Source organism: Megascapheus bottae, chromosome 7 (assembly GCF_031878675.1).
Source record: "Megascapheus bottae isolate mThoBot1 chromosome 7, mThoBot2.hap1, whole genome shotgun sequence".
Taxonomy (NCBI): domain Eukaryota; kingdom Metazoa; phylum Chordata; class Mammalia; order Rodentia; family Geomyidae; genus Megascapheus; species Megascapheus bottae.
Window position 1 is genome coordinate 9,612,175 of NC_143515.1, and position 20,974 is coordinate 9,633,148.

The 20,974-nt window shown below is 43.9% G+C and overlaps 1 protein-coding gene across 1 annotated transcript in view; it reads right to left on the reverse strand.

Moving 5' to 3' along the window:
• Snrnp200 (small nuclear ribonucleoprotein U5 subunit 200) overlaps positions 1-16,788 on the reverse strand; it is a 34,644-nt gene extending 17,856 nt beyond the window's left edge. Inside the window, exons 1-18 of the mRNA XM_090336409.1 lie at positions 16,681-16,788; positions 16,014-16,177; positions 14,980-15,151; positions 13,674-13,866; positions 12,725-12,780; positions 11,206-11,304; positions 9,373-9,525; positions 9,166-9,265; positions 8,663-8,799; positions 7,875-7,958; positions 7,609-7,782; positions 7,192-7,329; positions 6,814-6,969; positions 5,187-5,357; positions 4,107-4,300; positions 3,269-3,392; positions 1,600-1,749; positions 1,348-1,458 (exon numbers count right to left, since the gene is read on the reverse strand). Of these exons, the coding sequence (XP_090192535.1) occupies positions 1,348-1,458; positions 1,600-1,749; positions 3,269-3,392; positions 4,107-4,300; positions 5,187-5,357; positions 6,814-6,969; positions 7,192-7,329; positions 7,609-7,782; positions 7,875-7,958; positions 8,663-8,799; positions 9,166-9,265; positions 9,373-9,525; positions 11,206-11,304; positions 12,725-12,780; positions 13,674-13,866; positions 14,980-15,151; positions 16,014-16,177; positions 16,681-16,725 (2,421 nt within the window). The 5' untranslated portion in view covers positions 16,726-16,788. The remainder of the gene's footprint in view (positions 1-1,347; positions 1,459-1,599; positions 1,750-3,268; positions 3,393-4,106; positions 4,301-5,186; positions 5,358-6,813; positions 6,970-7,191; positions 7,330-7,608; positions 7,783-7,874; positions 7,959-8,662; positions 8,800-9,165; positions 9,266-9,372; positions 9,526-11,205; positions 11,305-12,724; positions 12,781-13,673; positions 13,867-14,979; positions 15,152-16,013; positions 16,178-16,680) is intronic.
• Positions 16,789-20,974: the final 4,186 nt, after the last annotated feature.

Below are 20,974 nucleotides of genomic sequence, written 5' to 3' on the forward strand. Positions count from 1 at the left end.
GTACTTGTCAATGTGACACCACAATAATGAGGAAAGGGTCTTTGAATTCCGTTTTTTCAAGAATTAACATGGGCGCAGTTGCTCATGCATCCTAGCTACTCAGGAGGCTGAGATCTGAGGATCGCAGTTCAGAGTCAGCCTGAGCACTAAAGACTGTGAGACTGTGACACCAGAAAACGGGAAGTGGGGCTAAGGCTTAAGGGGTAGGGTGTTAGCCTTGAGCTGAAGAGCTCAGGGACAGGGCCCAGACCCAAGGTTCAAGCCCTATGACCCACAAAAAAAAGGTTCCAGAGAATACCAAGTCAGAAGTACAGAACCAGAGACCAGGAGTGTGTCCCAGTGATAAAGTGCTAGCACTCTAGCATGCACAAAGACCTCAGTTCAATTCCTCAGTACAAGATACACAGAAAAAGCTGGAAGTAGGAAGTAGAGTTATAGCCTTGAGAAAGCACAAGGACAGTGCTCACGCACTGAGTTCAAGCCCCAGGACTGGCAAAAAAAAAAAAAAGAAAGAGAGAAAAAGAAGGGCTGGGAATTTGGCCTCGTGGTAGAGTGCTTGCCTAGCATGCATGAAGACCCGGGTTCGATTCCTCAGTACCATATACATAGAAAAAAGCCAGAAATGGTGCTGAGGCTCAAGTGGTAAAGCTCTAGCCTTGAGAAAAGTCCAAGGACAGTGCTCAGGCCCTGAGCTCAAGCCCAGGACTGGCAAAAAAAAAAAAAAAAGAAAGAAAGAAAAAGAAAACCCACCTATGTTAATTAAGGTTAAAGAAAATTCAGACCACCCTAAGGATGGAAGGAATAATGACCTTATCTTGTGAGACATTGACATTAGGTGGAGCTTCAGAGTACGTGTTTTTATGCTCCTCACACACTTTTCTAAACTCACTTATCTTCCCCTCAGATAGTATGTTGAAAAGTAGGAGTTACACTACAACTACAACCTTCTGATATGGACAAGGTGCACTAAAACCCACAAAGTACCAGGAGCCTACAAAACTATCACATGATCATTGACAATTCACGTCTTCTAAAGGCCATGTCATCTGCTCCACCCAAAGATTTTTCTAAGCTGGGCGCTAGCGGCTCACATCTGGAATCCTAACTACTCTGGAGCCTAAGATCTAGGGATTGCAGTCCAAAGCCAGCCCAGGCAGGAAAGTCCGTGAGACTCTTACCTCTAATTAACCACCACAAAACTGGGAGTGGCACTGTGGCTGAAAGTGGTAGAGGACTAGCCTTGAGCAAGAGCTCAGAAATAGCTCCCAGGCCCTCAGTTCAAGCCCTACAACCAGGGAGCGGGGGAATGGGGGAGATGGGACTGGCCGGAACTTTTCCTAACCTCACCTGAATATGTTTATCAGCAAAAAGATCCTCCACGAGTGTTCGGTCAACCCTAGTCATGCCTGCATGATGAATAGCAAAGCCATAAGGTAGAAGATCCTTCAGTTCCAGGTTCTACAAGCAGAAAGACCAAGACTGCTAAATTTCCTGTAAGACTCCACACCATCCCCCTGAACCTATGTCAAACAAGAACACCCCCACCAGCAGTGGAGCTGTTTGTGACCTCCTGGTAAAACAGAGGTAACCCCTCCTTACCTTGCACTGTTCTGCTTCTGTCCGAAGGACCTCTGTGGAGGCAGAGCCCTCTCGAAGAAACAAACCCAGAGTGTCTTTCTCCAGGCACATGTCCCGGATGGCCCTGGCTGTCTTCCCAGTCTCCTTACGAGAGTGGACAAACACCAACACCTACAGAGAAACCAGTTTGGTACAATCAAGAGACAGCTCCATAACTCCATAGCTCTCATAGCACCAAAATAGCAGGAACAGGAAGCACAGGCCACACCATTTCAAGAAGCTATGGTTGGGGAAAAGGGACAATCTGAGAATGCACCCTGGCTTAGACATCTATAGAGGACTAGCAAAGACTAAGGGAAAGGAATCTGCTGCAGACAGTGACACTGCCCTGCAACCAACCAAACTAACCCTAGCAGCTCACTTTAAAGGTGGTATGAATGCAGATTCAGGGTTCTCAAGTCCGTGCATAACAAAAGTCTAAGATACGTGAGGTATATCTTTAAGAAAATAGCTAAAACATTACTTTATTTAAAAAAAAAAAAAACACAACAAACTAGGAATTAAATCTGAGATAAGTATCACATTATAGGGGCCGGGAGTTTGGCCTAGTGGTTAAAGTGCTTGCCTAGCATGCATGAAGACCCGGGTTCGATTCCTCGGTACCACATACATAGAAAAAAGCCGGAAGTGGTGCTGAGGCTCAAGTGGTAGAGCTCTAGCCTTGAGAAAGTCCAAGGACAGTGCTCAGGCCCTGAGCTCAAGCCCAGGACTGGCAAAAAAAAAAAAAAAAAAAAAAAGTATCACATTATAGTACTGTGACACTCCTAGGATCTGGTATCAAATAACCTATTTTCTCTCCTATTTTTTTCCTTTTTCTTTTTTACTGTCCGGGTAATATATAGAGGGGTTACAGTTACATTCGCCAAATGGTAGGTACATTATTTCTCATACATTGATACCCCTTCTCATGTTTTTGTCCCCATTTCCTTCCCCCACCCTCTCCTAATCATTCAAATAACCTAATTTCTTCAAATAAATTTACATGCCTTTTATCATACAAAAAGAAATGTATTTTTACTTTTGGTAACTTATAAACACTGATTTTTCTGGGCCAAGCCTGACAATTTCTCTTTTGGGAGTTTTCTAATTACAAAAACAGTATCACTAATGGTTATAGGACTACTTAAAATCAATCTGTTTCATCTAAGCTCTTATATTTGTTGGGGAACTGGTCCATTTCTAAGTTAGCCAGTTTATTTTAATGTTCCCTCTTCAAATAGTTGTACAAAGGAGTTTAACATGTCCATTTATGTGTACAGTGCTAGAACAGCCACATCATTCTAACTATTCGTTTCCTATCCATCTATCCATTCCCTATCCATTAGTTTCCTAGTTTCTTTTTCACATCTGTACATTAAGTATTTAGTTGGCCAATTTGAATGTAAAGTTGTACACTTTACCTTATTGTTCTATTTGTTTGTTTTTAGTGTTAGAAACCAAACTCAGAGCCTATACACGGTAAACATATGTTCTGCCACTGAGCTACAATCCTTTGAGCTATATTCCTGACCCTTGAACATCATCCCTTTAATGACAGGCTCAATACTAACAACCCATTTCATCTCTGATAATGGTGATTTGTGCTATATCTTCTAAAAATAATAAATTCAAGAACAGATAATGGACAGACCTGATTTTTTCCAGCATGTTCCATGATTTTCTCATAGACTATTTCATTCATGATCTGGAAACGTTTGATAGCTTTTTTCTCGGTGATACCCACGTAAGTCTGTTCCAGAGGCACTGGGCGGAAGCTAGAAATGCAACAGTTAGACCAATGAGGCTTTTAGCAGGAAATACTGCAGAAACACAGAACTTTTTCCTAGGAGCAATATTCCTCTTTTTGATTCACACACAGAAACTCAAGGGCATGGCCCTTGGGTAGGCATAATGGTTCACACAATTATTCAAGAGGTAAAAATCAGGACGATCACAGTTTAAAGGTCAGTGAGGACAACTCTATCTAAACAAAGAAGTTGGAGATGGTGGTATAATCCCAGAGGCATAAGTAGGAAGATCAGGGTCAAAGACCAGCCCTGGCTAAAAAGCACAAGACATTGTCTAAAAAATAAGGCAAAGGGACAAGAACTAGTGATGCTCACGCCTGTAATCCTAGCTACTGAGGAGGCTGAGATCTGAGGATCATGGTTCAAAGCCAGACCAGACATGAAAGTCTATGACACGCTTATCTCCAATTAACTACCAGAAAATTGGAAGTGGCACTGTGGTTCAATGTGGTAGAATAGTAGCCTTGAACTGAAGAGCTCAGGGACAGAGCTCAGGCCCAAAGATGAACCAAAAAAAAAAGGGCAGGGGGGTGAGGGTGGCCTGTGGGTATGGCTAATAAAGTATCGTATCTATCAAGCAAACAGAGGTCAGAAATTCAAACCCCAATACCACCAAAAATAAAAGGAACTCAAAAGCAAGAAGATCACCTTGCCTACACTTCTTCCAGTCTTTTCTTATACCTGTTGTCAAAGTAGAAGAGGCCCTTGGCAGGGTCAACACGCAGAAAAGTGGCCACATCTTCATAGTTAGGAAGGGTGGCACTGAGACCAATGAGTCTGACATCTTCTTGGGTCATTTCAATGTTTCGGATGGCCCTGGCCACCAAAGCTTCTAAGACAGGACCTCTATCATCATGTAGAAGATGGATCTCATCCTAAGGAATGGGAGAGTAGAAAATTACCAGAGATATGGCAACATCTGCTGAGATCTGCCTCATTTTATAAGTAATAAGCTAAAATGCTTTTTCCCACTGGATACTTCTGTGTATATGGAACACAATGTCCTGACTCTTGGCTTATCTCTGAAAATGAGCAATTTATTTGTAAAGTCCAACACTCTGGGGAGATAATTTTTTGAGCTATTTATTTAAAAATATTTCAACATGGTGTGGGGGTGGGGGAGAGGGAAATGGGGACCAAGACATGAGAAAGGGTATCAATGTATGTGAATTAATGCACCTCCTATCTGGCAAATATAATGTAACCCTTCTATTAATTACAATAAAAAATATACAAAAAAATATTTCAACATGAAGAGATCTGAGGAATAATTTATGCAGCAACTGGATGGAAAATTTTTCTATTATGATAAGATTCTCATCTAATGACAACCACAAAGCTGTCACTACAGAGGCCAGTGCCTACAGAGAAGCCTAAAAGAATACTAACCAAGGGCTGGGATATACCGCGTTAGAAAAACATTTGGCTAGCACAGCAAGTACAACATCCCCAGTTCCAAAAAAGACCAAAAAAAAAAAAAAAAAAAAAGAAGAGAATACTAACCAAAAAACCAAGCAGGGATGAGAGCATGGCCTAGTGCTTGCCCATCATGCACAAAGCCCTGGGTTCAATTCCTTGTACCACATACACAAAAAAAGCCAGAGGTGGTGTTGTGGCTCAAGTAGTAGAGCCCTGAGAAAGCTCAAGGACAGTGTTCAGGCCCTGAGTTCAAGCCCCAGGACTGGTCACACACACACACACACACACACCTTCCCTATCACAACAGGTCTCTCCCTCCTGTCATCCACTCTCCCTACTCACCAGCACGATGAGTCGCACCAGCTGAGTATAGGTCCGCTCACCACCCTTGCGGGTGATGATGTCCCACTTCTCAGGGGTGCAGACAATGATCTGTGTGGCACTGATCTCCTCCTTACACAGCTGGTGATCCCCAGTCAGTTCAGCAACAGTAATGCCATATGTGGCCAGGCGCTAAGGGAAAAAAGGTACAGCAGGCAAGAATGCTTGAAAGTAGCTAGGGAGGCTGCTCAGTTACTACAGTAATTGCCTAGTATGTGCAAGGGCCAGGAAAAAAAAGGGAAGTAGGAAGGGGAAAGAAGGGAGGAAAAGAATGCTTGAAGGGGTCTAGACAATACTCTTTCTTTCTAGGCAATCTCAGAATATGGGAACTAGGATTAGGTAAGTATCAGGTGATTCATACCAAGTGAATATATATTCCTAAAACAGATCTAAGTTTCACTCAGACAAATGAAGCAGACAGATGTCTGAGAGAGCTCTGCATAAAATAAGAGGAAGACATCGAAACAACAGGAATTAACACCACCACAAGGTCTAATATCATAAACACTCCAAAATAGGCATACTACTGTATGCCTATAATCTCAACAGGAGGCTAACCATAAGTTTGAAGCTAAACTGGTTTATATAGTAAGTTTGAAGTTAGCAGGGGCTACTTATCAAGTCTTATCTCAAAACAAAATGAAAAATAAAGAGCCACTTGCTCACACCTGTAATCCTAGCTACTCGGGAGGCTAAGATCTGAGGACTGAGATTCAAAGCCAGCCTTAGCAGGAAAGTCCAAGAAACTCCAAGCTCCAATTAACTACCAAAAAAGCCTGAAGTGGAACTGTGGCTCAAGGAGTAGAGCACTAACCTTGAGCAAAATAAAGTTCAGGGACAGCACCCAGACCCCAAGTTTAAGCCCCAGGACCAGCACCAAAAACAAAAATTTTCAAGGAATTTGGCCTAGTTGTAGAGTGCTTGCTTAGCATGCATGAAGACCAGAGTTTGATTCCTCGGTACCACATACATAGAAAAAAGCCAGAAGTGGTGCTGTGGCTCTAGCCTTGAGAAAGTCCAAGGACAGTGCTCAGACCATGAATTCAAGCCCCTGGACTGGCACCAAAAAAAAAAAAAAAAAAAAAAAAAAAATTCAAGACAATGATACATGCTACAGAGATGAAAGAAACTTAGTAAAATTCTTTATAAAAGATAGATTAAGGGCCAGGAGTTTGGCCTAGTGGTTAAAGTGCTTGCCTAGCATGCATGAAGACCCGGGTTCGATTCCTTGGTACCACATACATAGATAAAAGCCAGAAGTGGTGCTGAGGCTCAAGTGGTAGAGCTCTAGCCTCGAGAAAGTCCAAGGACAGTGCTCAGGCCCTGAGCTCAAGCCCAGAACTGGCAAAAAAAAAAAGATAGATTAAACCCTTCTATTAATTACAATAAAAAATATATGAAAAAAAAAGATTAGGATATCCTTGTTTTAGAAATGTACCCAAGTGAAATTATATTGATATCAGGGAAAAAAATAGAAAAAGAGGTATTTGGACAAGTCCTAACACAAGAGGCAGTAATATATAGGCTCTGTCCCTAATACCTAATATCTTTCCTCCAGTATCTATTGAAACAGAGCTGTAACTCTTACCTTTCCAAAACTGCCCACCATTTCCTGCACCAAGGACCTCATGGGAGCAATGTAGATGATCTTGAAGTCATCCACATTGATAGTGCCATCCATGTTTATGTGTTTCCCTATTTCCCGGAGCATACACATCAGGGCCACATTAGTCTTCCCGGCACCCTAGAAAAGGTCAAGGTTGAGACAGCCTCTTCATCTAGCTGTGATCACCACTTTAGCTCCCATGGGCTCCAAAACAGAGAACTGAGCCTTTTATCCCACTATTTAATATATTTTCCAACCAAGAGTAAAGAATTGGGGGCTAAAGGAAAGAATTAACATCAAATCTCACCACCAGAACTCTGGACATTGCATCAGAAAAGAAGTAAGCAGGGCAGAACTTACAGTAGGAGCACACAACAGCAGATTCTCATCTGTCTCCAGAGCAGCACGGTAGAGTTTACTCTGGATTCGATTCAGTGTCTTGAAGCCCTCAAATCCAGCCTGGGCATACTTTGGCAGCTTCTCCACTGGAAGTAGTTGCTTAAAGGAAGGAATCTCATATACATCATGTTGGAAGTATCCATGAACAAGCAGACTGTCCATTCGGATTTCCTAGACAGTCACTCTCCCTGCCTCCTAACTCTAAGAGGCCTGTCCAAAGATCAATGTTGTCCCTTTGGCTCAGAATCAGAAGGAGAAACTGAAGGAGCTTCTGCTTCTTAAACTATTTGCATGACAGGCTATATTTTGGGTAATGGCTAAAATCCCAACTGAAAAAAGTAAGCTGAGTAGAAAATAGAAAGAAAGCCGTTCACTTACTTCTTCTGAACCAAAGGGCTTAGGCTTCAGAGCAGGGACATGCACCTCTTCATATCCTTTCCGCTGGCGACGGAAGGATCCATCAGGAAGCTGACAGCGTTTATTAGCCATGAAGTGGCTCCCTTGGGTAAAAACTAAGTCCTCTAAGTCCAAAACCTGCCGTGGAGCCAGTGCCTTGTAATATACAAAATAATATGCAGTAAATAAACAACCTGAACAAATGAGTTTTCCATCCACTGCAGCAGGGAAAGTGGCCTGGAACTCACTTCTCCACTCTGGTCCAGGTCCATGGTTTCCAAATCTGTGTCCATTCGGGACTGACGAACGCGCTCTCTCCGGGATCTTTCTTCCTATAGTGGAAAAAGATAAAAAGCACAAAAAGTTACCACCTCTCTAGGTTTTTGTTCTTTCCAGTACCTGCTTGCCTGACAGAGGTTGACTAATGGGTTCCCAAACCTAAAGATGGCACTTGACATTCAGATTCCTGCCAGAGATCACAAAACAAACAAAAAAACAGAAATAAAACAGTACTACTAAGGAACAACGCACAAAACAGGGATATCAGAAGTAGACATCTAACAGGGGCCGGGAGTTTGGCCTAGTGGTTAAAGTGCTTGCCTAGCATGCATGAAGACCCGGGTTCCACTCCTCGGTACCACATATAGAAAAAAGCCGGAAGTGGTGCTGAGGCTCAAATGATAGAGCTCTAGCCTTGAGAAAGTCCAAGGACATTGCTCAGGCCCTGAGCTCAAGCCCAGGACTGGCAAAAAAAAAAAAAAAAAAAAAGAAGTAGACATCTAACAATTCAGTTTTAACAGCTGTCCCTACAGGGTAGAAGTATGAGTTCTATAGTAAGCAAACACACACGTTAAATCTTAGATTATGATAAGTACTATTAAAGTCTCCATGGTTCTAATGAAGATAAGCCATCAGTATTACCAATACGAATGAGTTTGTTCTAATCTCTACCCACTGACAAACCCTGAGAATTTAGAGAAATACTTCAACCTTCACTACATAAGAAACAAGACAGATAAGGCAAATCAGCCCTTACTCGAATCAGATCCTCCTTCTCAGTTTCGTGGAGCTGGTAGAGGAATTTGGACAGCTCTGGATCAGCTTCCATTTTGCCCATGATCCTTTCCTTTTCAGCTTCACTCTGAGCACTGGCCAGCAAGGTACAATATAAAACTGCCAAACACAATAGGAAGAAAGGGAAGGTGGGACTAAGGGAATGAGATTAATTATCAACCTTCACTCTTCGGTGCAAAAAAATAATAACAATAATTTTCACCTGACGCCAATGGCTCACACCTGAAAAAAATCCTGAGATCTGAGGATCACAGTTCAAAACCAACCCAAACAGGAAAGTCTGTGAGACGCTTAGCCTCCCATTAAACACCAAAAGGCCAGAAGTAGAGCTGAGCCTCATATGGTAGAGTGCTGGCCTCAACCACAAAAAGCTCAAGCATATTGCCTAGACACACATACACACACGCACGCATGCATGCACGCACGCATTTATTTCTTTACAGGAAGAGCTCCCTGTATACTCACTCATCATCCTGTGCTGCCGTAACACTTTAATAAAATCGAAAGTGTTAAAACCAAGGAGCAGAACCAGTTGATTTTCACATTCCCGGTCATCACTTGCTGTCTGAAGAAAGAAGGTAATGCCACAATTAAGGGCACAGAGACCTACTGTTTCATACACTATTCCCCATCTGCTAAGATGTGCTGCACAGAAATACTATTTCGTCATACCTTTAAAATCTCCAACACTTCATCTGCCTTCTTCTGTGACACAATGGCATCATCATAGAAACGACTGAGTTGCCGCTGTAGCCAAAATGCATCAATATCCCGAGGGTGTAAATCCTTCTTCTTGGAACTCATTAGCTCACCGGAAGCCACAAGCTAAAAAGGTAAGCAGATACCTTGGATTACTAGGTGTTACTTTGCTCCACTACTTTTTCATCACCTTACAAGTCACTCATCAACTTATACCACACATTCTTTTGAGGAGTTTCCAGAGGTAAACAGCTCTACTACAATGAATTCGAGAACACACCAAAGTAAGATTCCATCAACCCATGCCCAAAAGGAAATACAATGACTGAAGTCATAAAAAAATCAGGGTACTAAATGTCTATCATGGGTCATTCTATCAAAACATGGCTCACGGCCGAGAGTTAGGCATTGTGGTAGAGTGCTTGCCTACCATGCACAACGACTTGGATTTGATTCCTTGGTACCACATACATAGAAAAAGCCAGAAGTGGTGCTATGGCTCTAAGTGGTAGAGCTCTAGGCTTGAGAAAGCACAAGGACAGTGCTCAAGCCCTGAGTTCAAGCCCTGTGACTAGCCAAAAAAAACAAAAAAAACAAAAAAAAAAAACCCATAGCTCAGAGTTGACAATGATCAAGATGATTTGTTGAGCCAGGTGCTGGCGGGCTCATACCTATAATCCTAGTTATTCATGAGGCTGAGATCTGAGAATTTCAGAAGTAGAGCTGAGGCTCAATGTGGTAGAGTACTAGCATTGAGACAAAAAGCTCAGGAACAACAGCACCCACCCCAGGACCAGCCTCCCCCCCCCCTTTTTTTTTTTGCCAGTCCTGGGCTTGAGCTCAGGGCCTGAGCACTGTCCTTGGACTTTCTCAAGGCTAGAGCTCTACCACTTGAGCCTCAGCACCACTTCCGGCTTTTTTCTATGTATGTGGTACCAAGGAATCGAACCTGGGTCTTCGTGGATGCTAGGCAAGCACTTTAACCACTAGGCCAAATTCCTGCCCCCAGGACCAGCCCCTTTAAAAAAAAACAAAACAAAGCTGAACTGAAACCTCTTTGTAGATAATAAACTGTGGTTAGGGCCAGGAGCTTGGCCTAGTGGTAGAGTGCTTTCCTAGTATGCATGAAGACCCAGGTTTGATTCCTCGGTACCACATACATAGGGAAAAAAAAAAAAAAAGCCAGAAGTGGTGCTTTGGCTCAAGTGGTAGAGTTCTTGCCTTGAGAAAGTCCAAGGACAGTGCTCAGGCCCTCAGCTCAAGCCCAGGACTGGCAAAAAAAGAAAAAAAAAAAAAAAAAAGAAAAAAAACCGTGGTTAGAGGCCTGGCTGAAGTGACAGGACATCAGCCAATGAGCTTAAACGTCATATATCGAATTTGATTCCCAGTCTCAGACTGGGTTAAAAAATAAATAAACAAACATAATAAATTAACAAGCAAACACAGCTCAATAGGTAATTAAGGGTGGAAGTATAAGGAAGAAGTAAGTCTAAAAATAGTCTGATTGCCAGGCATGGTGGCTCACGCCTGTAATCCTAGCTACTGAGGAGGCTAAGATTTAAGCATCTGAGGATTGCAGTTCATAGCCGGCCTGGGCACTAAAAAGTCTTGAGACTCTTATCTCCAATTAATCACCAGAAAATCAGAAGTGACACTGTGGCTCCAGGGGTAGGGTGGTAGCCTTGAGCTGAAGAGCTTAGGGACAGCACCCAGGCCCAGAGTTCCAGGCCCAGAGTTCAAGTCCCACGACCAAAGGAAAAAAAAAATAGCCTGGTCTTAGAGCAAAGGGAACAAGACTATACTTACATTAGCTGAGAGGGTACAGCGTACAACTGCCTCATCCCCTTCCATGTCATCATCAGATGCCTCTTCTCTAACCTCTCCATAAACATCTTCATCACCTTCCTGTGGAAATACCCCAACCTCAATTATAATGTGGATATGAACCTGTGTCGCCACATCACCCTAAGTGAGTTTCACTGTTATAGAGCCATGAGAATGGCTTTTGGGAGAAACCAACTGCTGACTGGAATCAAGACCTGCCATACTGGGCCAGGAGTTTAGCCTAGTGGTATAGTGTTTGCCTAACATGCAGAAAGACCTGGGTTAGATTCCTTGGTACCCACATACACAGAAAAAAAAAAGCCAGAAGTGGTGCTATGGCTAAGTGGCAGTGCTCTAGACTTGAGAAATCCAAGGGTAATGCTTAGCCCTGAGTTTAAGCCACAGGACTGGCAAAAATAATAATAACAATAAAAGACCTGCCATTTTATCCCATATACTTTAATAGAAGGCCTGCTTGGCATAGACTCATTTGATGTATCTGCTCTCTTTTCTCCTCTGCACTTTAGTTCCTACAATGGAACCACCTGGACAATACTCTTTCTGAAACATACAGAGGATTAGGGGGAGAATGCCTGAGAAAGTAGACTGTGCATCAGTAATACAGAGAAACTATTTAGCTTGCTTTCTAGGAATCTACTCACATTGTACAGTATATATATTTAGAACAGTTCATGGTAGTTACTTAGTAATAAGTGAATGCCATGAGCAAAGTACTATTACTACTTAAAGTCCAATTAACTATACTATAGAAAAGTTATTTTTGTAGTCATTACTCACTTCATTTTATAGAAAGAGAAACAAGCAAAATTATTTGCCCAAGATACAAGAATGAAATTCAGAATTCTTGGCTTTTAGGCCAGTATTCTACCATCCTGTGTGATACCCTTTCTTCTATGTTACATAAATTTTACAGCTGGTAATTTCTTTTTCAGTAGGCAAGTTCACCCCAAATGAAAACCCTAAGTATATAATTTTTTTTTGAGACAGATCTCATTATGCAGCTCAGATTAGCCTTGAACAGTATACCCAGGTCAACTTTACAATTGTTTTCCGAATGCTCTGCTCATTCCTCTTCAGTTACATGACTGTTACCATTGCTATTTAAACAACCAAGTATATAGTCTATACTCCTGGGGTACAATACTCTTTTGAAACTGGCTGTGGTACTCTAAACTAAAAAGTACTAGATTATTGCAATATGGTTAAAATGCTGTCAACAATATTGGAATGCATTCTTAGTAGATGTATGCACTTTGTTTTATCTTTTTTCTCCTGATCTACTTAAAGTTATTGTATTGACTTACACTAACTTAAATATGTTTAGAAAACCTGAAGACAGTCATACTAAAAAGCAAAATAACACTAAATATCTAAGTTCGACATATATAACACCATAAATTTATGACTTAAGCTAAAGGATTTCTGTATCTCAACTTCAAAAAATGAGGCATATGTAACATGTGTCTCATTTATTGCTCACCTCTTCATCAGACTCAAACTGCACGTTTACTCCGTATGTCTCATCAATGTTATCATCTGAGATGATAAGAGATGAAAAGATGACAGTGAATGGTTAAACAGGTATCAGCCTCAAATTCCTCCCCAACTGCATCACTTGCTTTTCCAAACTAAAGTCTAAGGATATTTATCATCTTAAATGATAAAAGAAAGTCATTAAACACTGACACATGCTATTAACAGAAAGGCTATCTCAAACCTGCCCATCTACATTCAGACCTGTAAAGCATGCTCACCCACAGGGCCTACATAGTTCTCTTCTATATTCTACACAATAAAAAGGTCCTAGAGCAAGAAATAGTTACTTGAATTAAGAAATTCTAGTGTTTATCACTCCTAATTCTTCAAAATTAGGCAGGCACCAGTAGCTTACATTTATTATCCTAGCTACTCAGAGGCTTAGATTTGGAAGACTATAGTTTGAACCCAGTCTAATCAGAAAAGTCTGCTACATTCCATCTCCCAAAATAACCAGCAATGCCTAAGCTGTTAGCTCATGCCTATAATCCTAGCTACCCAGGAGGCTGAGATCTGAGGATCACAGTTTAAAGTCAGCTTGGGCAGAACAGTCCCTGTGAGATTCTTATTTCCAACTAGCCACTTAAAAAACCTGAAAGTAGAACTGTGACTCAAAGTAGTAGAACTCTAGCTTTGAGCGAAAGAGCTCAGGGACAGTGCCCAGGCCCTTAGTTCAAGCCCATGACTAACAAAACTGAAAAAAAAAAAAATGCCAGGTTGGAGGCATGACTCAAAATGGCTCAAATGGTATAGTGTCAAGTCAAACAAGCTGAGCAAGGACTAAGCTCTGAGTTCAAATCCCAGACAGTCAAGTCTTTCAACAAATGATCCTAAAAAACACACAGACCAACAACAACCAGTTTATAAATTCAGGACACCAAGAGCTCAATTACCCATATTTTGGATTTCCTTGTCTCCACCATAATCTGTGATCTTTTTGCCCAAGTTCACTAGTACATGGTATCTGGTATCATCTGTCTGACCCAGCAGCAGGTCAATCTCCTTTCGCCTTTCCTTGTCCCGAAGTTTTTCATTCTTCAGGACAGCTAGGACTTCATCAGCTGCCCCACAAAGGATATCACGTGGCTAGAGGCCAAAAAAGAAAAATTAAAATGATGAAACATAGAATATCACTAACCAGCTTTTGTGAAAGTAAGAGGTAAAAAACCATGTCACTTCAAACCCTGCAGTATCCCAGGCTCTAATCATATTCATTAATGTTGATTTGCTGATTACTTTTTCAAAATGACTGAGCTATTGTTTTGGTTTTTAAACAACTACTATAAGATTGGGGATATAGCTCAATGGTAGAGCAAGTATATAGCATGTGAGAAACCCTGAGTTCAATCCCTAAAACCACACACAAAAGTTGTGTTGGTTTTTTTTATTTAAAGAGGGAGAAAAACTTTAATTAGTTAGTCCTTAGAAACAGAGAACAGATATCACAATAATTTGTCTCATATTTTTAGGTGATAGGGGTCACTTAAGTCTTTTTTGGTTTTTTTTTTTGTTATTGGGGGGGGGGCTTGAACTCTGGGTTTGGACATTATCCCTGAACTCTTCAGCTCAAGGCTACCACCCTACAGCCACAGTGCCACTTTCAGTTTTCTGGTAGTTAACTGGAGATAAGAGTCTCTCAGACCAGGCTGGCTTTGAACTATAATCTCAGACCTCAGGTTCCCAAGTAGCTAGGATTACAGGCATAAGCCACAGCACCCAGCCACTTAGCAGTCTTCTACTATCCTGATACACTTTGAGTAACTGTCCCTACTTCTTCTATTATCCACCTACAAGAGACTCTCAAAGATTCATACAGGACTGGACATATGGCTCAAGTGATAGGATCTTCAGCCATGAGCAAAAAATGCCAAGCCAATGCACAAGGACAGTTTAACCCCCAGAATCTGTAGAAAAAAACTCATAAGGCCTCTAATGTAGTCATAGATGTATAGCGACTATGGTAGGTTCAAAAGATAAACTACCTGGATTCACATCATGCCTCCCAAATACAAATACAAATACTTAGGAAACTTACATCTTCCAGAAGATGGAAAATGAATATTAATTCCTGGTGTTTGACATAAAGTACCCAGCCATTAGTAGCTAATTCCAGCTCATCCCAGGGAAGATTCTTCTAGAGCCTTCCAGTTGTAACCATCTCACTTTCCAAGCAGATGGCCTCACCCACTGTTGCCTCACCTGGTCCCCAAGAGCAGCCTGGATGAAGCTGAGCAGCACCTCATAGGTCTCCCGGGTCTCCTTAGTTTTAGGCTTATAGATAATGCCCACCATCTCATCAATGCCTTCTGACAGCAGAGTATAACCCTTCATCTTATTGATGTCATGTCGGTCTTCATCACGCTTTCTTCGCCTAATGAATACATGATATGCTGCTGGATGGCAGAACTTTTCTTCAAGGCAAGACTAGATCAAGCCCACTCTCTTTTTCATGTATCTAATATTTGAAGAAAGTAACTTGAACCCCAGAAAATGATTCCCACTTTATCATTTATAGGCTCTTTTTTTTTTTTTTCGGTCAGTCATGGGGCATGAACTTTGGGCCTGGGCACTGTCCCTGAGCTCATCAGGACAAAGCTAGCGCTCTACCACTTAGGCCACAGCGCCACCTTCTGTTTTCTGGTAATTAATTGGAGATAAGTCTCACTGACTTCAGTGCCCAGACTGGATTTGAACTGTGATCCTCAGATCTCAGCCTCCTGAGTAGCTAGGATTACAGGTGTGAGCCACCAGCACCTGGCTTATGGGCACTTTTATAGGCCTTAATCATTTATAGGAACACTTATTTATGAGCTAGCGAAAGGAAGTCCCATCATTGTCTCACTGTAAGTTATGAGACATGTTCTTCATTAGCTTAAAAATGACATCTCCAGGCCGGGAGTTTGGTCCTGAGAAAGTCCAAGGACAGGGTTCAGGCCCTGAGCTAGAGCCCAGGACTGGAAAAAAAAAAAAAAAAAAAAAGACATCTCAGCCTAGAGTTTGGCCTAGTGGTAGAGTGCTTGCCCAGCATGCACAAAGACCCGGGTTTGATGCCTCCGTACCACATACACAGAAAAAGCCAGAAGTGGTGCTGTGGCTCAAGAGGCAGAACTCTATTGTTAAGAAAGCTGAAGGACAGTGCTTAGGCCCAGAGTCCAAGCAAAAACAAAAACAAAAGCAAAAAAAAAAAACCCCAAACACAACAAGTTATTTAATAGTATTCCCTTGGTACCTACTTGGCTCTTCTTTCCTCCTGCATCTGTGGTTTGGTACGCTGAGCTTTATCTCCCATACGGGTGCCCTCCAATTTCCCAACCAGGGACAACACCTCTCCTGTTGGTTCATCCCGACGGGTCCGGTCAATGAGAGAGCGGTCAGCTTGGAGTACAAGATTGGAGTTCTGAAAATAACACACATTATCAAAGCCTCCACAGAGGAAAGGTCAGTTCCTATATCACAGGGACCCAAGGTGTTGGAAGGATGGTGGCAACCAAGTGTTAATATCTTTAATCAAAAATAAAAGGGTTTTTTCCTTAAAAAAATGACATTATATAACAATATGTGTGAGACTAGAGCTGTCTAACCCACTGAGTATTTCTTGATCGTGTTAACAAAATCCCGCACGTTGGGAACGTGCTAAGCTGGAGGGGGAAACGAGTGGAAGGGACGGGTTTAGCCCGGAGAGAGCTGTTAGGACCCCTCGCAGAGAGCTCCTAGCCTATCTCACGTACCCCAAACTCCACTGGAGTTATTCTGCCGTGCAACCCAACCTCTACCCGGACCCCGATTTTCCCCTGGCTTTCATGGCTCTTTCAGAGGCCTTCAGACTCAAACTCCGTTCCACCACCCCGCCCGCACCGCCCTCTAGCGCCCGGAGTCTCCCATCCCCGAGGCCACACGCACCGCCTTGTACTCATACTGCAAGCTGCGAGCAGTCACGTCCGCCATCGCTGCGACTGCCCGGGACCCTCAGCGTTCCACACCGTGAACAGCCGCGGCCAGCAAACGGCTCGCGCCGAGCCGAGGCGACGCACGACGGACGCACCGGATGGACTCCCTTCGGCTTCCGGGTCGCGCTGAAAGAGCGTATTTCCGGTGAGCACGGACCGCCAAGGGGCGGGGTTTGTGAGTCCCCGGTTCCGAGACGCTGGCCAGCGGCGACGCAGACCTCGGAGAAGCAGCCGCGTGTGGGGTTCTCTTCCGTCTTGGACCTTCACCCGGCCCGCCCCAAAGCCCTGCCCGGAAACGCCTTCGGAAGGGACCTGAGCGAGGGCCCGCTGTGCTCGCAGTCGTCTGTCATCCTGTGGCTGGTCCCCCCACCCGCGCCCAGGACGTGGGTGACGGGGCTGCCCCCCTGCAAGACCACACCCCGAGGACGGGGACTTGATTTATCCCAACACCTCCCAGTCTGTCACTTCCCTCCTCGAGGGTGGCATTTTACAGCTGAAGGCTTGCTTCTCGTTTGTATGTTTGCTTTTGAGTGAATAAGTAAGTAGGATGTAAAAAGCCAAAGGAATTCCATCACAATGAAAATCTCTTCATCCAAATCTGACCTACGATGGCCTGGGCACTGTCCCATACAAATGTTCCAAAACTACTTGATTCGTACACAATTCTGGTTATAAATACGAAGTATCGAGATTCACAGTATTAAGGAATCTTACAGTGTATACACCATCTCTAAAGTGTTTGGTTTGGTTTGGTTTGAGAATAGGACTCGGAACTTTGTGCCTGACACTTTTGCTCATTAGGTGCTGCTTCATTAACTGAGCCTTGTCTCCAACTACAATAAAGTTGGGTTTTTGTTTTGTTTTTGCCAGTCCTGGGGCTTGAACTCAGGGCCTGACCACTGTCCTTGGGCTCTCTCAAGGCTAGCACTGTACCACTTGAGCGACAGTACCATTTCCAGCTTTTAAAAAAAATTTTTTTTAATGTATGTGGTACTGAGGAATTGAATCCAGGTCTTCGTGCATGCTAGGCAAGCACTCTACCACTAGGCCAAACTCCTGGCCCCTGTTTTAGGGATTTTGATAGTGTTCCCATTCAATTTGTAGATCACTTTTTGGTGACTTTATTCGTGTCTAGGTGTACATTATGTTGCTTTTTTTGTTGGGGGGAGCGCTATTACTGGGGCTAGAATTTAAGACCTGGCTCTGCCTCTTAGCATTTCGCTCAAGGCTAGAGTTCTCTACTTGAACCACAATTCCACTTCCCATTTTTATGGTCAATAGAGATAGGAGTCTCATAGGCTTTTCTGCTCGTTGGCTTCCAACCATGATTCTCAGAAATCAGCTGAGTAGCTTTCTCCTCAGCTTTCTGAGGTTTACAGCTTGAGATACTGGTGATTAAGCATGCTGCCACCCTCTAAAAATGATCAATAACCTCTGTTCCATTAGCTGGGAATGTGGCTTAGTGGTGGAATCTTTGCCTAACATGCAAGAAACCCTAGGTTCAATTCCTCAGTACTAAGTAGCAAGCACTCTACCACTAGGCCAAACTCTCTGGCCTAGTTACAAGGTTTTGGAGTAAAGTTTTAGTTTCTAAACTTTTTTTTTTTGGTCATGGGGCTTGAACTCTAGGCCTGAGCACTGTCCCTGAGCTCTTCAGCTCAAGGCTACTGCTCTACCCCTGGAGCCACAGCCCCATTTCCCATTTTCTAGTGGTTAACTGCAGATATCTCATAGTCTTTAGTGCTCGTACTGGCTTTGAACCGTGATCCTCAGATCTCAGCCTCCTAAGTAGCTAGGATTATAGGCATGAGCCACCACGCCTGGCTCTAAACTATTTTACAATATTGTTGAGTTGCAGGATGCTTGTGCTCATGCTTGTAATCAGCAAGACTTCTTCTCCAAAAAGCCAGAAATGGAGCTGTGGCTCAAGTGGCAGAGTGCCAGCCTTGAACACAAAAGCTCAGGGACAGGGCCCAGTGCTTAGTTCAAGCCTAGGAGTTGGTGACTAATCTGAGAGCTGGGTCTAAACATATTGGGCTATGTCTGTCAGATAAACATACAGAGGCTCTGGAGGTTGGGAATTTTCTGGGTCCCAGTAAGCATGTAGCTTATAGTGCTCACAAGTTTGGCTCCTGGAGATGTCTCCCCTTCATCGGCCAAGCTGCATAAAGGAAAGCACCACCTCTGGGTTTAAGGTACTAGAATCAGCCAAAAGGTTTCTCCATCCTCTGGTGCGAGGCTGGACTAGGCAGTGTAAAGGGTTCCAGGAGCATGACAGAAGGGCTGCTGCCAGGAGCAGGGTTGCCGCCGGGGCTGGGGCAGCTGTCTGGGGGCAGGACTGCAGCCAGCGGCCAGGCTGCTGCCGGGGGCGGGGCTGCTGCCTGGAGGCGGGGCCCGAACCCTGCCGGAGTCCCAATTCGCTCTTCCCGCCCGGCTCTCTTGGGCCCTGCAGCCGTGGCTGTCGTTTGCAGATCCGGCCGAGAGAGGTCGCCTTGAGAAAGGACCAGCTCAGCTCCGGCCACGTTGTGTGGACCGGTTAAGGGCATCCTGGAAATTACATTATGAAAGTTTTCATTTGAATGAAGTTCCAAATTAAAAATTGGTCCTCGGGCCGGGAGTTCGGCCTAGTGGTAGAGTGCTTGCCTAGCATGCCCGAAGACCCGGGTTCCATTCCTCGGTACCACATAGAAAAAGCTGGAAGTGGTGCTGTGGCTCAGATGGTAGAGCTCTAGCCTTGAGAAAGTCCACCGACAGGGCTCAGGCCCTGAGTTCAAACTGGTCTTCGCTGTCACGATTGACAAATTAGATAACAGGTTACCTGTGATCCTGGGAGAAGAAAAGCAATTGCTAATGGTGATGACGGCGGCCTCTGGCTGAATCCCCACAAGTGTAGACCGGCATGCCAACTGTGCAAAAGCATCGTGCTTATCTATGCAATGCGGGGAACGCTGGCTCGCACCCTCTGAGTGGCCTCGCAACTGCGCGCCCCACTCTTCCCCCTCCCACCCATTCTCCAGGGTGTCGCGGGGTCGGGGCGGTGTCCCGGCTGGGCTGCCGTCTGGAGGGCACGGGAAAGGCCAACCCGAGGAGAGGGTGCGGCCGTGGGCACCCAGGCGGGTCCCGGCGGAGGGAGGCCCTGGAAATCTGGCAGGGCCACCAGGGCGCAACCAGACATCAACCATCTCCTGCCATACCAGGCTAAACATGCCACCGCCGTTTCGGCTCATGCCTGTAATCCCAGGTACTCAAGAGATTAGGCTCAGGAGGAAATGGCTTCAGTCCACTCCGAGCAAAAATATATGCCATCAATGCCGATCAATACCCATGTCAATAAAAAGCTGGGCCTGGTAACCCGTGCTTGTTATTCCAACTATGATTGACAGGTGAGCAGGAGAATCACAGGCCAGGCATTAAAAAAAGAAAACGTAGCTCAAGCAAAAAGGGCTGGGGACATGACTCAAGTGGTAATGACTTAAATGCTTGAGTTCAAACATCCACACTGACCCAAATAGTAAATGTTTCCGTGTTCACAGGTAAAAGGAAGGCAAAGGGGTGCTCTTATAACAGACAGGGTAACAAAAGCAGAACAGATTTCTTACTCAGAGTTTTATGTGACATAGGGATCATCAACATAAAGACCCAAAGACACAGAGTCTATTTTAGATTAGCTATGTTGAAGTGGGGACAGCTATGTAGAAATGTGATTGAACAAAATGGTAAAATCGCATAATAACCAGAGTAGGGAAACCTAGCAAAGCCTGTCTGTTCAGATTCTTCTGGACCTCTCGAATTTCTTCCTTCCGGGTATGGGGCAAGGCCCCTCTAGAATAAAGGTCTTTATGACCTACTACTAGACAAGGATACATCAGAGAATTTCTTTACAGCCAGTTTGAGTCAGAAAGGATGGAGAAGGTTAACATAATAATTCTAGGTTTTATGGTTGGCTTGGGGGAAAGTTATAGTTTCTTTGACCCACCTGATTTCTGTGACTTGCGTTAGAAAAGGAGGGAGATGAGAGACAGGAGTGCAGGTCAGAAAGACTTTTTCTTTTCTTCCTTTCCCTTCCTTTTCCCTTCCCTTTTCCTTCCTTTCTTTGTTTCTTTGTTTCTTTCATGTCATACTTGAACTCAGGGCCTGATGTTGCTTAGCTTCTTTGTGCAAGGCTGGCACTCTATCACTTGAGCCACAGTTATGGCTTTTTTGGTGGTTAATTGGAGGTAAGGCTCTCATCGTCTTTCCTGTCCAGG